The sequence below is a fragment of the Enoplosus armatus genome, chromosome 19 (assembly GCF_043641665.1).
Source record: "Enoplosus armatus isolate fEnoArm2 chromosome 19, fEnoArm2.hap1, whole genome shotgun sequence".
NCBI classification, from domain to species: domain Eukaryota; kingdom Metazoa; phylum Chordata; class Actinopteri; order Centrarchiformes; family Enoplosidae; genus Enoplosus; species Enoplosus armatus.
In genome coordinates this window covers 18,240,001-18,252,958 of record NC_092198.1, presented here as the reverse complement: position 1 = coordinate 18,252,958, position 12,958 = coordinate 18,240,001, and the positions used below count along the sequence as shown (strand labels likewise).

Here is a 12,958-nt window from a genome sequence, read left to right as displayed (position 1 = left end):
ATTAACTGCTGCTTGTTAAAATGAGCGTTTGCAGGGTTTTGTGGGGGGGGGGGGCAGATGTTACTTACACACAGGTTTTCTGTGGTATTAGATGAGGGTATTAAACTTGCATCGATTTCTCTTTGTAGGGTAAATAAGCTCAAGTTTTGTAACACATTGATGTTCCTTTTTAAACTGTATCCCACGCTGACTGCCGTTTGCAGCCAACTATTAAAAAAGAAAGAGGGAAGCTGTGAAATACAAGCTAACTGAGAACATGACGTTACCTGTCAGTATGAAGCGGCGGTGACATTTGCATCATGTCTTTGTAGGATGTTTGATGTTGTGTATGTGCAAAATACTGTGTGGTATGTACAGAATGGATTGAAGCCATATTATACACGACACGTAATATTCAACAAAGCAAATCTATGCTGAAGGTGAAGCCATGCAGCAGTTACAGTGATGCTGGCGCACACGTCATCTTCCTGAGTTTGTAGACTCTGTGCTACACTTTTAATGTCAGATTTAAAACATCAATGCCACACTAATTCAAAAAGTCTTATGTCATCTTTAAATGTTATATAATTTTTTAGATAATAGACATTTTCCTACATTTTTTGAGAAATAAAGAGTTTTCCTGTGTTTTCCAAGCCTTCCAGTGTTTTTTTTGGTCTTTTCAAACTAATTTACCTAAGTAAGTAAAATACAATATAAAAGGAAAAATCCATCAAAACAAGGTTGCCATAATTTTAAGATATGTGCAAGGCCTTGCAACTTCAGCACAGCTTCTGTAAGTGCAGAGCCTTGACAGAAGCGTTTTCAAGAGGCCCGAGGCTCAACACGCAGAATGACAAAAACCAACTCTGTGGTCAGAGGTCTTGCACCACTGATGTTACTAACTCTCTTTTTGCCACAAAGTGAATTGCATTTTCATTTTGCATTTCATACTAAAATGTAGTGTATCGACATGTCATTGTGCTTAAATTGAAGAGATTGAGATTTGTTTGGTCTGATCGGCTGTTTTTGAGTTGGGCGATAGAAAAAGAAGTCCTCCACAAACGACAGCACCCACAATTTCTCTTCACAATTGCTGAATCGGTGCACCACTTTTATTCAATTGCATCATTACATTCTTTAGCCTTATGGTTTCGTGGGCAATGACTGAGATCTCTCCTTTTTTTTGTTTGCAGGCCTAGGCTGTGATTTTTTTTTTGCTTTTAATTCCTAAAATACAGAACAGCATTATAATAGCATAGTACACAGTATACAGTATGGATACTGCACTATTACAATACTGCTTTTTTTTTTTTTAAGGAATCCCTGTCTTCAAGGAATCATTAATGTTCCAGTCAGTTTGATTCATCCAAGAGACAAATCGAGGATAACATTAAACTTTCATTCACGAGTTTTAGATTGAGCGCCTTTTAGTGTTGAAGCTGACGGCGTCACTTGTCCTCGTGATGAACGGACACTGCCTGATGTTCGGCTCGTTGAAACGTCGGGTTTCTCCTCGTGTCGTGCTGTTTTCTTTTCTCTCGCCTGTTTGTTTATTGTTCCAGCCAACCTGTCGTTGTTGTTGTTGTTGTTGTTGTTGTTGTAGCTGTAGCCACTGTTGTAGCTGCCGCAGCAGCAGCAGCAGCAGCTTCCTGTCTTTGTTGCGCCGGTAATCGCTCGCGGACACGCGGGTGCTGAACTCTGCACCTGCGTCACGCGGCGTTCCACTCCACGGGTCACACTGAGCCCGCGGGACACACGCGCGCTCTCTCTCTCTCGCGCTCTCTCTCTCGCTCTCTCTCTCTCTCTCTGTACTTTTCTCTGTGTCTCTCGCGCTCCCCCGTCATTAGCACACCGGCGGTAGATCCCCACCGCAGAAGCGGGCCCGCGAGGCACGATTCTATTCCCCCTGCGCGCGTGCGAGAGAGAGAAGCCTCTCAGAAACGAGGGGCCTCACTGGCCGGAAAATGCAGCCAATTATCTCCCTGGAATAAGACAGTATCCATCATAGTGTGTGTGTGTGTGTGTGTGTGTGTGTGTGTGTGTGTGTTCATTTCAGAGGCATTGCAATATAGCCCATAGACTCCAGGCTACTGATATTTTAAACCTTAAGAGCTATTAAAGTATTAATACATTATTATTATTATTATTATTATTATTATTTGGAGTTTTAATACATGTCAGGCTATTTAACTCTTTCAGTACATCGCCATCATTTAGCAATTGATTTGAACTCGGAGTGTGGTAAAGTGTGTAACTGTAAATATGTTCGTACGTGTGGAATATACTCATTGATACTGCATACAGTGGTGGTGGAAGAAGTACTCAGATATTTTACTTAAGTAAAAGTAGCAAGACCACTGTGTAAAAAAAAAAGAAGAAAAATACCAAAAGTACTTATTATGAGGAATGGCCCATTTCAGAAAAAAAAAAAAATACTGTATATATATATAATATCACTGGATTGTAATTAATGTTGCAACTTTTAGGTGAGGCTGACTACTATTGCCGGGTTGCTTAATCCATATTAATACATCACGATTTATTAGTTGATTTATATATGTTTTTTATTAATAATGTGAATCTGTGAAGTAACTAATGTTGTTAAATAAATGTAGTGGGGTAAAAAGTACAATATTGGCTTCCATAATGTTCAAGCAAAGAACAAGTACCTCAAAGTTGTACTTAGTTACTTTCCATTGACTGCATATAAGGACTTTTCCTTCAACATTATTACTTGTAACATTATTAAGGTAAAGCATCAGAAAACATGAATGACTCTCATTTAGTTCTGTCCATGTATTGTGCTGTTATTTCAGCGTGCGTGGCTTTTTAAAATAGATATCTGAAATACTAATTCTTGGTTCTGGTTTGTTATCGTTCCATGTTTTCACAATGATCAGAAATGTACTGTCTGCTGCAGTGAATAATTAGTCTTAGTTCAACAACGAAAAGTAAAATGAAAGTTAATGGTTTTCTTCAATGTTGTCGTCGACCCATTAATTCGATTTTAATGGGGCGGGGGGTTTTGTTTGTTTTTTTACACTGGTACCTAAACCAGTAAGACGTTTATGTTGCAATGAACCGACAGCAGTGAACTCACATTTCACTTAAATCCGAATGCCTTGCAAAGATACCTGGCCTGTGAATTTGACCCATCGCGTTGAGTACCACAGTGAATAACAGGATTAGTGTTGGGGTCAATCCAATTTCAGTCATCCAGAAAGTTGCATTTTCTTTTTGAATCCCCAACTATTTCCCTTACAGGTGTTCATTAATATTTCATGAAATAAATAAAGGTAAATGCCCTGACATCAGCTAATGAAGATTATGTTCAACATTTTGAATGGCTTGAACTGAAAGTGACTCTCACCCCCCCCCCCCCCACCCCCCTCCCCTCCAGAATTCCCCTGGAGAAAAGGCGCATGCTGCACACCTTGCATAATAAAACACATGGTTTATTATCAATGTGATAGAAATGAAATCACTGGACAATTAGAAGCATGTCTACCCATCATCAGCACCATGACAACAGCTCTATAAGAACAGAAAAACACTGGATGAGTCCTGCCCCCCCCCCCACTGCCGGCTCACAAAGGTCGAATCACAGATAAAATCCAAAATAGCTGGTGCACCTATTTACACAACCATCCATTTAAATTAATATAAATAAATATTTACACACATAAATTAAGACCCACCCTCCTCGTGCTTGTGTTAAGTAACCAGACAAACCTGTTTCACAGATAAAATGCTCATCACCCAGTCATACCCACAATGCTTTTTCTGTGTGAGGACAAACACAAGCGCACACTCACTCAGACACACACACACACACACACACACACACACACACACAATGTTGTTTGTTGGCTGCTCACAGCATCTCAGTCTCACAGGATGCAGGCAGGGGGAGCAAAATGGATGTAACACAGTAACCACCATGTCCTCAGGGGGATGAAAAGAACGTAACACAGATGAAAAATCCCTCTGTGCTCTCTGACATTGGCCCACGGGTGTCTTCCTCAGCCTTTTTCTCTCTACCAAGCCTTCCTCTTCCTCCTCCTCCTCCTCCTCCTCCTCCTCCTCCACCTCAGCCCTGTGTGTGGCAGGTCAGTGGCAGTGGTGTAAAGCTAGAAGTAACGGTGTAGCGCCTCTGTCTGTGTGTCTGCCTCCCGTCTGGCTCTTCCCGGCCATCGCTCCCCTTCTTCCCCTGCTTCATTTCCGCTGCTTCTCCTCTTTGTCGCCGGCCTTGTTGCCGCCGTCCCCGTGCCGGTTGTTGGGCGGGTTGTTGAGAAACATCTTGTCGAGTCCTTTGAGAGCCTCGGTGAGGTAGTTCTGGAGGGTGGTGAGCGCGGCGCAGATGGCGGGCGAGCCGAAGCCGTGCGTGATGAAGGAGAAGTGGGAGAGGCAGCTCTGGATGCCGGGCTCCAGAATGGGGCTGGGCCTTGAGTTGCCCAGGGGAGTCCTGTCCTGGGCCAGCAGGTCTGAGAACTCCTTACACAGCTGTCTGCAGGGGAGAGCGACACAACAACATGTCAGGAGGGAAGTCATCTTAGGGTTTCCCCAAATATAGTAAAACCACTGCTGATAGTGCATTTAGTGGCAGTATCTGTCATTTTAATGTTTTCCAAACATGAAAAATGCCTTATTCATAGTTTTTCTTCAAGTGTTATAAGTGGAAGGGCTGACACAGAGTTTTGACTCCAGGATATCAAAACTGCCACTGCTAACTGCTGCACCTGCTAATGCAACAAAACCAATGCTGTAATATAATCAAAGCGTCTCATTAAGTTGTCTGCAGTCAATATGTAAATGTCAATATCCAATTAGTGCTAAAATGTGTATCAATACTGATCCTGTCAGCAAAGCAGCACACAGCGCGTGCAACCTCTGCCGAGCTGAGATCCTCAGGAAAAGCACCCAAGTCTAACTGCCAGCATCTTACTGAGATGCCTCTGTGGTGAAACAAGGCAGGACAGAGAGGCCTTTTATTTTTCAGCATTTTGCAGCAATGCTACCTGAAACTCAATACAACCTATTAATATGAAAGTCTTTCAGAGCAGAGCAGCGAAAGGGATGCTGCAATCTCAGTTTCGTGGTGCTTTAACAGCACATTCGCTTCAAGCTGCATTTCAATGTATCTCTTATTTTTGGAATTTCATGTCCTGTGGAAAAACAACAGTGCAACATCTCTAACTTTGCACACTGCTTTCTGAATGTAGCACAGCACATATAAAAATGATGGCTGCAGTATTTTAGTGGCTCAAAAAGCGAAAGCAGTGATTCACCCAGGACAGTATTCTTGTTGAGGTGGGAAAGAGCATAAAGCAGCATTCAAACCAGCACTGAAACCCGGACTGATGAAATTCTTGCAGGTGGTTCAGCAGCTCCTGAAGAGACAGCATGACCCCACCCACCCATTCAATGGGAGGGCAAACTAAAGCGAAAGCTGGGTGCATCAGCGCTGTGCTAATCCTGACAACATTTAAAAATCAAAATCAGGATGTTTGTGTTTTTGACTCATTTTTCGTGTGTTTATAAAAGCCATTACAGGAGATGAGTATCTGTTAAATGCACAAAAACTGTTCAAAGAAATCGAACTTCCTTGTATCAGCCTGTATGACATAATACATCCCTAAGGAAAATATTCCCCCTGATACTTTTCCTTTTTAACCCCTTTATGTGATGTTCAGTGTATCCCAAGGCTTATTTTGCACTGAAGTGTAGCACACTTTCTTTCAGCCTTCCTCTGTTTACCTGTACCCGTTTACCTTTCATTTTCTGATTCCCACAATGCTTTTTGAAAAAAAAAAAAAAACCCACTCAGATAAAGAGCATGAACTTGATGCAATCAGCTGCTACAGAATACCTTTACCTGGTGGAGGTCTGATAGAGAGCAATAGAGGAGGAGCTTTCCAGTTGAAAGTACTGAGAGTATTTAACATGTCTTCTGGCATACTGAGGCTGCTGTCTGTGAATCTGTGCTCATTTTTTGGGTGAAAGTTCCTCCAAAATCTAGCTCTCTTTCTTTGGTTCTTCGGGCCTGACACTAGTGAACATTTTTCTGCTTGACGATCAGCCTCCGTTGGACATTCTCTCAACCTTAAACGCCTACTCACTATGGTGGCAAATTATCCTCAAGAATGAGAAAAATAGTCACTACCACAATACTTAAACAAGCAAGCAGAAATACAACGCTAATACCAGTAGCACGTATTTGAACATTGCGCCAAAACACAAGCTCTTGATGGTTTTTTTTTTAAATGAAGTGAAACTAATGCCAGAGCGAGACAGTTGTGTGGTTTGAGGCCTCCACATTAAGAGCAAATCTTTAACCGTTAACATGTGTAATTTGAGACAAGAGGTCCCCAAATGAATCTTCGTTTTTCACTACAGATTTAATGCAAAAATGCACCAGTAAAAAAAATAAAAGATAAAAAATCACATCTTCATCTTGTTCTTCTTGTTAAATTTCAGCAAATCATCCTCTGATTTTAGGCCCACATTTCATATTCAAGAGACCTCTCTCTTTCTCCCTCTCTTGGATTTGTACTTGCACGCCCCATGCACACACACACACACACACACACACACACACACACACACCCTGTAAGCGGCCTAAGGGCAGAGCTCCAGCAAATGAGTGACAGGCTGTGCAGGCCGAGCCCAGCTGGGGTTAGGGGAGTAGAGAGGAGAAGCCGCCACCCTGGGCTACACTCAAGGCTCTCGCTGTTGTTTTCTGACGACTTGAAACACTTCACTGCTAAATAATGAATTTCTAACAGGCAGCACCGACACACAGTATTGGAACAGGTTTGAATCTGAGCATCAAACATCCACCATTGAAACACACCGTGTACATACTGAGTACGTTGGGATGCACACACACACACACACACAGGCAGATGGTTTATGCAGTGCAGGCCAGCAGACAGCACTATACATGCCTCCTGAAGGGATCTTTGTTACAGAGTTTACAGCTCTGCTTGCAACCTTTTTGTCTAGAAATCCCACGTTCATGAACTTGGAATAGGACTACTCATTAATTGGTGGAGGGCTGTTTTTGTTCATCGTGAAAATGGGCAAACGTCCAAAGTAGTTCCGTGATTGAATCCACATTTATCGCCTCTGCTGGTTTCTGTAAAGAAAATCTGTGTTGCTCGGCCGCTAGAGGTAATCAGAACATCCTGGATTCAATCCCACAGTTTAACGGCCATAAAAATGGATTAATATAAGTAACTTTTACGAGGAGCACCAGTAAAGTGGATCGCTTTTAAGGCCAGAAGCAGAGGTCAAACATACACTAGCAACCTCAGAGCCCGTATTTTATAATGTCTGTGAGCTGTATAGGCCACGTTTAAGTGTCCAGCATCAAGTAAGGTTCCATCTATGCTTGAGCTAAAGGTTATTCTGTGAAATGAACCGCTTGTAAGGATGCTAAATTGTGCAGTTGCATACAAAGTGATGAAATCGCATTTCACATCTTGTCGTGATATTAAAAAAATATATATATTCATATTATAATCAAAAGGTGAAAATGGAAGGCCTTGCTATTTTTGTTTCGTCATTATGTTCTTGACTTTAATGCGTATTTCTGCTCATTTCTTAAACAGTCGAATTTTATTTAACTGCCCTAATTTTACAGGTTATTACAGGTTAGATCCATATCGAGTCCGATGCGTATCTCACTCTCCTTTTTAAAATGTCAATGCCACGTTCACTGTGTGTGTGTGTGTGTGAGATCTGGAGTAAAGCACAGATGATAGCAGAGGTTTGCACCCTCAGGGGGTCTTAAAGAGGGGCTATAGAGGCCCCAGGAAAATGAGTTTGATTTCACAATAATTTCATTCATCAGAAATGCACCTACCAGCGAAAGAAGATATCTCCCCCTGTATGTGTTACGGTTATATTCTTCGAATCAACAGCCCACACAAACCTTTCCAAATGACACCCTGGCACTGTAAACCTTCTGAGCCATAAATGTGACTGTTTTGGATCTTTTTTGAGATTTCTGTTTTAGGACAGCGTGAACTCGAAATACCTTGTTTTCTTGTCCAAGCCCTTTGCTCTGACGTACCTCTGTGCTGACGGGCAGAGAGTGTTGCATGTGTACCAGGACCCTGACCTTTGTGCTCCCTGTTTTCCACGATGCTCTGCTCTGGCTGAATGTGTCTGAATACCCAAATTCCTCATTCAACAACAGCTGTAGTCACCGGCTATGATCTCATTACCACCGGTGTCTCCCTGTGTGCTACACTGCAGACGTGCATTATATACCCTCTTCTGTGGCAGAAAACACCCTGTAAAGACTGTGAGGGAGCGGAATCTAATCAAACGCTCCATCAAACTCACTTTGTCGCCAGCAGCATGTTTTTCCGCGTGTGCAGCTCGTTGGGGTCCGCGTGCTGCCGGTTGAGGTACTCGCTCACGGCTTTGGTGGGAAACTCCGTCTCGCAGATGTAACCGAAATCCCGGGCCAGGTGGACTGCTTCACCTGGGGGGGGGCAACAATAAAAGAGGATGTAAATATTTGACTCAGTAACAGATATGTTGACGAATTTCACTTCTGTTTCCCGGATGTACACACGTGTCAAATATGAGACGTTTATCTTTTTACGCACTAATTTTCCTCCGCCGTCGTCCTGTCCTCTCGGCTGACGCAAAAACACTAGAAACCGGTCCAATTCTCACTGTTTTATTGTGAAAACTGACGACAGGTGCCACATACTGGTTTTCATTATTACCAAAACGGAGGGGACTATTTTATTACGCTCTTTGCAGGCAACAGTGAACCCAGCATCCTCATTTAGACGCGTAAAGAACAAAAATAAAAAAAAAATCCAAAAAGTCTCAAAAATGTCCGACAAGTTGTCTGTTTTAAGTAGCAACATGGTTTTCTGAGTAGATCAGCAAATCCTGGGTTTGATTAAAATTGTTGAACTACTTTTCAAAAACATAAAATATGTGTATTCTCCTTATATATATTTTCAGGACAATGTTGCCTTAGTTGAAATCAGCAGATGATTTATGTGAAATATTACAGTGATAAACGAGGCCTGTACGGACAATATACAAGTTGTCATGGCCAAAACGCTGTTGTACATCGGGGTAGGCCCAAAGTGCAGCCTTTCATTCATTTGTAGTTTCATCTAATTGATTTAACCCCAGCCCTCCTCTCTCCACTCGCCCAAGATTGAATATTTATTTTCCCTGACGTTACTTTCTCGCAGCCATTTTATGAATTCGTCAAGCCTGTGAGGTCATGACCTTTGCTGTCCTATATATTTTGGCTGATTTTGGCAAATCATTGTGAAAAGGGGGTCTAAGATGCGAATGAAAAGTCTGGTTTCTATTCTGTTCCCAAGAGTAAAGAGTGCAATTCTGCAGTTTGTGTATTGATGGAGGTAAGAGCAGTAAATGGATCACCTTCTACAAGAGATGTTAGTAATGTGACGTTGGCAGCTTTGCGTCTTCCAGCAGGTAAATTGAGTCCAATCTTCTCCAGCTTTTCTCTCAGACATTTCCCACCGTTTTTGGACTTTGCTCTGTAGAAACAAAGGAAACGGGTGCACCTTTAAATAACATAGGGCACAAATGTTTGTTTTTATGATATGAAAAAAAAATATTATAATAATGAGCAATATTGGCTTCAGAGTTTGGGAACTTTATGAAACAGTATAGCTTCAGCTTCCAGTTTGTCTCCAGAGATGTTCTCACCGTTAAGTAGAATCTGGTGGTAAAGGCTTTTCATACATCTCAGGGTTTAATTAATAGATGCATATTTAACCAGCCACAAGCTTCCACACATGCAGAGTTGCGCCTGAACACCAGCGTCAACATGCTCTGAGGCTGCGGTCGTACCTTCTCAACACGCCCCCCAACAAGGAGGCGTTGAGGCACTCGGGCGGGGACAGTCTCCTCTGCACCTCCCCTACGGTCACTTTGTACTTGGAGGTGGAGCTGAGCAGAGACAGGCGGCCCGGTACCGAGCAGAACACCTCGTTTATGTTCACGGTGACTCCGCCGATCAGCCCGTCCTTGCCGAGCATCAGGGAGCCCATGTTCTTGTGCGGCATGGGAACTGGAAGAGGAAGGTTAGAGGCGGTGTGAGTGGTTCTCTTACGTAACACGTTGCTCAAATGCACAAGTTTGAAATGTTTACATCCCGTCTCTCTGTGCACCGCGCGCGCTCAGAGGGCGGCCCTGGCCTAATGAAGCGCCCACGCGCCGGGCATTTGCTGTTATTTAATGTCGCGCGACATTCTCATTACAATATTATCGATTGTTGATTGGCTCGCGCTCTCAAATCGCATTAACCACCCCCCATTCTTTCCTCCACGGCCGGTTTAACTCCCACCGGCGGCACTGGATGCTCCTTCATCCCGCGTGTTAATGCTCGCGCTAATGGCGTAAAAAAAAGAGGAAGCAGCCAGCCAGCCAGCCCCGTGCATGCATGCGTAGGGGCCAGTGCGAGGGGGTTTTTGATGGCTCCACGGGGGATAATACCGCAGATTAGCTCTAAACGAGCTCACGAGATCTCCGTGAGCGGTGCCATTTATTACAGCAGCGGCTTAAATGCCCCGCGGGGAGCTCAGTCACTCAACATCCCGTAACTAAATCACCGCACATCATCAGAGCGGCAGCATGGCAGCCTGTCAGCGACACACTGCCTGCCAGTCAATATACCGGGATCGTTAACCCGCTTGCGAACTCCTCATCCTGGATCTGCCTGCGTGGCCCGGGGAGCGACCTTTAACACCCTAAAACATGCACATATGTGGCGTCCGCTCCAGTTTAGGCCCAAGATCGGCCGTTTTATGGGTGAGACTGTAGTTCTACATACAATAAATCATATTTCATAGCACGCAAATAACTTATATAACGGTGCAAGGTGGCAACTATACTTATTTCCCCTTCAACAATCTCAAGAAAGAGTTCTGAATAAATTGCTCGCCATGTTATATATATATATTTCATCACATTGTGGCACTGATATGACTATTGGAAACATTACACAGAGCAGGCAGAGGTGTGTGTGTGTGTGTGTGTGTGTGTGTGTGTGTGTGTGTGTGTGTGTGTGTGTGTTCCTACCTTTCTTAATTACTGACTGATCCAGGATGTTCGTTCCATTGTCGTCAATGGTCTGTTAGAACCAAGATAAATACAAAACCATTACAGTCTGCTTCATACGAGAAGATCAGTCCTGTAATAACCCACTCAACGAGCATGTGAAACTTTTTAGTCTTTCACTCGATTTCAATCACACACACACACACACACACACACACACACACACACACACACACACACACACACAATCCTGCGGGAATAATTTCAGGTCTGGAAAAGCTTTCACTTGTTTGTCTCCACAGAGCAAACACATGCGGTTTACAATCCATCCCCTCTTTTATTCATTCCGACGTGGCTCACACAAGAAGCACCCATTTAAAGCCCCCATTCATCAATCTCATTCATCACCATGCGAGATAAATGCCTTGTTAAATAGACCTGGTGTTTCATCATTGCTGCACACTCGTGTATATATACAAAAAAAAAAAAAGAAAAGAAAAAAAAAAAAGAATTTGTTAAAACAAATTTTAAATGGGGTTAATAAATGCATGACACAGAGGCGGAAAGCCAGAAATGAGAAATTGTGGAGGTTAAATGGCAAACATTTCGTGATGGTTGAGCCCTGAGGGGAAACGAGAGGAAGATGAAATTCTACACAGCTGACTGTAAAGTCTATTTCAGTCTTTGGTCGCTTGCTTTGTATATTTTGCAGCAACCATGCTCATAAAAAAAAAAATAAATAAATAAAAAATCGACATCATCCTACAAAACAAAAACGACAGCCTTCAAAATCCATTCACCCACTGACAGCAATAGTGTTAGTATGCGTGGATATCATAATAATAATAATAAAAAAAAGAATAAAAACACTTGATATCATTTTGAAATTATTTTTTTTACACCAAATTGGACAGGGGTATTTTTCCACATATCAATTTAAATATATATTTAATTTATATAGGTTGCAGCCTCTTCTTCAGGCTGCTTTAAATATGTATTAATCATTATGGCAGGCGAATTTAAATTCTCACGAGCAACATTTGAGCTCCACGCAGCGATTTGTGAACCCCCCTGATATTCCGCATGTCAGCATCTTCTCGTTAAGGAAGATGTCTCAGGTCTGTGAGGACACTTTGTGTGGCTGTGGGCCTTTTTGCGTCCAGGCTACAGCTGCTGTGAGAGTCCAGCCCTGAGGGAGCTGCTCCGAGTTCACTGACCTTAACTCTGAAGGCACGGGGAACATGCGGAGACAATAAAGAGGACAACTGTCAACAATTGCCAATCCGTTTCCTCCACTACCGTTCTGTTTATTTATTCGTTTGAATGCAGTTGTAATATTTCACAACTAGGAAAAAGGCTTGCACATTAGTTCTATTTTGCAACTCAAAGGTTTACACACCTGCAGAGTTAATATATTTGTTTCAGCTCAACATAAAACGGTATATTCTGTAAATTATATGGTTAAATGCATATCTGTAATGCATATATTTTTACTGAGATAATATACAATAAATTGTAATAAAAGCGCAGTGCCAAAGTCTCTATTTTGTCCAACGGACCCCGGTGGTCCCTGACTTCCAGGCGGTCTGCAGTTTTATTCTCGGATATGTTTATTCCAATATTCTTAAAATCACTTTTCCAAAAACAAACAAAAACCAGAAAAAAAAGCAGAAAAAAAAGCACCAGAATTGGAACAGGAAATGTTTGACTCGCACTTTTACTTCTGTAAATCTCAGCTGTGATCTTAGACTCACCTGAACGTCCTCCATACCGTGCAGCCCGTGCAGCAGTCCGTCGCCCATACCGGGCTCCAGTCCCGGGTGAGCGGAGTGCAGCAGCACATCAGGCCGCCGCACGCCACCGTAGTCCCGCCGCGGGTCCAGCCCGGACAGCTGTGGCAGCGAGGCCC

The 12,958-nt window shown here is 42.9% G+C and overlaps 1 protein-coding gene across 6 annotated transcripts in view; it reads right to left on the bottom strand.

Moving 5' to 3' along the window:
• Nucleotides 1-4,194: 4,194 nt before the first annotated feature.
• Nucleotides 4,195-12,958, bottom strand: part of tfap2b (transcription factor AP-2 beta) — an 11,454-nt gene continuing 2,690 nt past the window's right edge. For 2 of the 6 annotated variants that reach the window (XM_070925427.1, XM_070925429.1), the window contains exons 2-8: nucleotides 12,804-12,958; nucleotides 11,071-11,122; nucleotides 10,618-10,649; nucleotides 9,841-10,043; nucleotides 9,406-9,524; nucleotides 8,332-8,473; nucleotides 4,195-4,486 (exon numbers count right to left, since the gene is read on the bottom strand). The exon at nucleotides 12,804-12,958 is cut by the window's right edge and continues 307 nt beyond it. In XM_070925427.1, coding sequence (XP_070781528.1) covers nucleotides 4,195-4,486; nucleotides 8,332-8,473; nucleotides 9,406-9,524; nucleotides 9,841-10,043; nucleotides 10,618-10,649; nucleotides 11,071-11,122; nucleotides 12,804-12,958 — 995 coding nt within the window. Of the gene's footprint in view, nucleotides 4,487-8,331; nucleotides 8,474-9,405; nucleotides 9,525-9,840; nucleotides 10,072-10,617; nucleotides 10,650-11,069; nucleotides 11,123-12,803 lie in introns of all 6 variants that reach the window. The other 4 variants (XM_070925432.1, XM_070925431.1, XM_070925428.1 and 1 more) reach the window with 2 other exon arrangements.